The 3397-nt window shown below is 26.6% G+C and overlaps 1 protein-coding gene across 2 annotated transcripts; it reads right to left on the reverse strand.

Annotated features, from left to right (window-relative positions):
* Positions 1-370: 370 nt before the first annotated feature.
* Positions 371-3396, reverse strand: LOC119665274 (acyl-CoA Delta(11) desaturase-like). 2 transcript variants are annotated; one of them, XM_038074551.1, is made up of 3 exons: positions 3318-3396; positions 694-808; positions 371-615 (listed from the first exon to the last, which is right to left on the reverse strand). In XM_038074551.1, exons 2-3 carry the CDS (start codon positions 794-796, stop codon positions 386-388), a joined length of 333 nt encoding a protein of 110 aa, XP_037930479.1. In that variant the 5' UTR covers positions 797-808; positions 3318-3396; the 3' UTR covers positions 371-385. The 2 variants fall into 2 exon arrangements, with proteins under 2 accessions (XP_037930479.1, XP_037930480.1); XM_038074552.1 differs by having other exon boundaries at positions 3323-3387.
* Between the last annotated feature and the right edge of the window lies 1 nt (position 3397).

The raw sequence follows: 3397 nt of genomic DNA on the forward strand, positions 1-3397 counted from the left end.
AAAGAAAAGAATATGAAAACAAAAGAAATATAAAATTTAAATCAATCTTATCTCTGGCTAAATTGTTTGAACTCGAACTTAATAGCAAAAAGAGACATAAAGGCACATTTTAAGTGTCTGCATGCAGTTAGGTTATCGCCATGGGTTCGCGAAAATATGTTTGTCGAAACTAACCTAAAGAGTTCAAATTTTATAATTTCAAAAGATTTTATAATGGTGAGGTAGCGTTTTTAATATACATACAGATATCATATACAAATTAAAATTTTCTATATAAGACAAGGTGTAAATGACAACAATCACAACTGCGACATAGAAAATATCATCATGAATATTTTTACAAGATTTTGTTAATTTATAATTATTTACAATTTTAAGCGTACAACTAGAAAACAAAATTGTAGTTAATTTTTCGCTTACCAAAACCAATAGTTTGCCATTTGGCTGACGTGATTAACAACCAAGCTCCGTACAAAGCTGCGAGATGTAGATACCCAAAGGCAATTATATTTCGCCAAACTAACTTCAGTTTTCGTTTTTCTGCTTTTTTTAACTTTTCAATGTCTTTGACCAAACCACCATCAATAGTTTCGGCGTCATATTCGAAAAGAACGCCTAGCGTATACAAAAAAAAAAGAACACATCGAATAACAGGTTACGCTTAGAAGGTAAAATAGTGTGAGTTCCACTTACCAGTCGACGATTCGTGTAAATTCTTTGGGTTTCCATTTGCGGCTACAGTTGCAGCCAAGGAATCTGTTATAGATTGTGAGTTGGGTACTGCGTTTGGTGGCATATTGCTCTAATACTGAAAATAAAAAATAAATAAATTTGTTTAGCGATTGTAATAAAAAGCTATCCATATGAATATATACGTATATGTCAGTATATATTTAAAGAAGTACACATTTAAGAAAATTATACAGATGAAGGCATCATTTATTTAATCTTGACCTGCTGCTTTTTATGTTAAACCTTGCACATGTTATTAACATTTTTTTTAAAGAGTTTTGAATGTGAAGAGACAAACACTTAAAGCTGAAGTCATTAATGAGCGCGTTCTTCTGGTATTGTTAGTGTAGATGTTTATACTTATATACACATAACTAATTATGTTATTTAGGTGATTATTCTTTTTTAATAAAACTACTTAACAATCGCTAGATCTCTAATATAAAAAAAACAGCAAAAGCTTTACACCTATTTTATCGTATACATTTTATATGTATAGATGTTGTTACCCTCTTGAGTATTCAAAATATTTATTAAGAATATATATTACAGATCTCTAGTATTAGAAACTTCGAAAGTTTTACAACTACATACATACATGTGATGTTGCCCTATGAAATGTTTCATATATATAAAAAAATATATACTTTTTTTAAAGTAATTAAAGATTATATTTCAATTTTATTAATAAAACTTAATAAAATTGAATTAAATACCTAAAAAAATTGATATTTTTGACGAAGTGAAAAACCGGAACCAAACTAAGAAAAAATATATTGGTTTAAAACTGTACAGTTAGGAAGCTGGTTATTCAGGCCGTTAATTTCAGTGACAATTCATTTGTTAATTAAGATAATATATTGAATAAAAATATTAATGTGCTTAGACAATTGAAATGTGCTAAACATATTTTTAAAAAAATTCTAACATGTTACTTATAAGATTTTAGAATGGTTGAAATTGGTATTAAGAATACTTAAATTTTAATGTACATATATGAGATTGTTATTGCTGTTGATCCACTTTATCTGAACTTCTTAAATCAAAAGATGCAATCCAGTTTCTGACTTTTTTCTTTTTTTTAGTACAATTTCATACTACTTATGTATTAATTATTTACAAATTTTAATTTACTTGCATAAATTTAGAAAAGAACTAAGGCACGCAATTAGTTTGGTGATATGTTCCCACCACATATAGAGGAATATCTGTATTTTTTGTACTCTACCTAATTTTAAACAAGAGATACTAATAATAAACACAATGGAAAATCATTTTTATAAACAAATACTCTATTCATACAAAGATGCCTTTTATTAGACATTCATGATGGATAAAATAGACTATAATAAATGACAAACAAAATAGACCAATTAAACTATAGGAACTTACAGACAGGAAAAATAAAGTATATAAATTATTTGATTACTTCAAATTTTAATTTAAAAGATTTATAATCCTCCAATCTAAAATGTGTTTAATCCTTCAATTTGCAAAATTTTTAATTTTTCAACTTTAAAGATTTTTAATCCATTACATTAAAAGGAGTGTTATTTAACTCCTATAATCCTTCAATATAAAATGTGTTTAATCCTTGAAAGATTTTTAATCCATCAAATTAAAAGGGAGTTAATACACTTATAGTTGGTATAGTTGAGTATAGTTTCTAATATACCAGAAATAATAACTCATCTCAGACACTACAAATTTTAATACCTAAAGCACATATACTTTTTTTAGGGTTTTGTCCAATTATAACTCAATTTTGTTTAATGATTTTATGTATATTATATTGGGTACTATTTTTTATTAATGTCCATTGTTTTTATTTGTATGGCGCCCAGACCTCCAATTGGAGTGCCATCACTTATTGTAATAATTTAAATAATTAATCACTGAAATATACTCTTCTAGTAAAAAATGCTATTAGTAAAGTCCTTGGAATTAATTCTATGCTAGAAATCTAAATTGTGAGGGATGCAAAATATGATTTCAAAAATATAGAGTCAAGGTCAAGGTTTATCTGCAACAATGCCTTAAAACGTAGAATTAATAAAAATGCGTAGTTTAAACAAAATAATAGTTTATATATTTTTTTTCTTTTTCATAAATTTTATCAATTATATTAAACGCATTTTCATGGTTTCATATGTGCTTCAATGAAATAATGGGGTCTTCCATGTTGACAAAGAAAACAATTAAAATGTAGTATAACAACATTGTTCCTAACCGTGCGCGGGAGGAATTGTGTTGGGGACTTTCATCTATTCTGTTTGACTCCATATTCATTTTTTTCGGTTCCTCAGTCAGTGAGATACACTTTTTTCCATAATCTCTTCTAATTTTAAGTTTTTGTTTATTTTTTTTTTATATTAAAAATCCCACGAATCAAACTAAATTAGCAACGCAGCTTCAGTTCATATAACGACACAAAAACAAAAAAGGATTTTTTTTAGTAACTTTGAATAATAATTTCCTTAATTAAATGCATTTTTGTAAACACATTATATTTTGCTATTTGAATATTAATATTCAAAAAGTTTTATTTATTATAACAAATAAATAAATAAATATTTAACACTAGCCACACTTCAATTTTTAAACTAGATTATTCTCTTTCTTCTTCTTCTCCTCCGCACTTGGGTTCACGTTGACTGAAAATTCA

The sequence above is a fragment of the Teleopsis dalmanni genome, unplaced genomic scaffold, assembly GCF_002237135.1.
Source record: "Teleopsis dalmanni isolate 2A unplaced genomic scaffold, ASM223713v2 unscaffolded_contig_4289, whole genome shotgun sequence".
In the NCBI taxonomy this organism is placed as follows: Eukaryota; Metazoa; Arthropoda; class Insecta; order Diptera; family Diopsidae; genus Teleopsis; species Teleopsis dalmanni.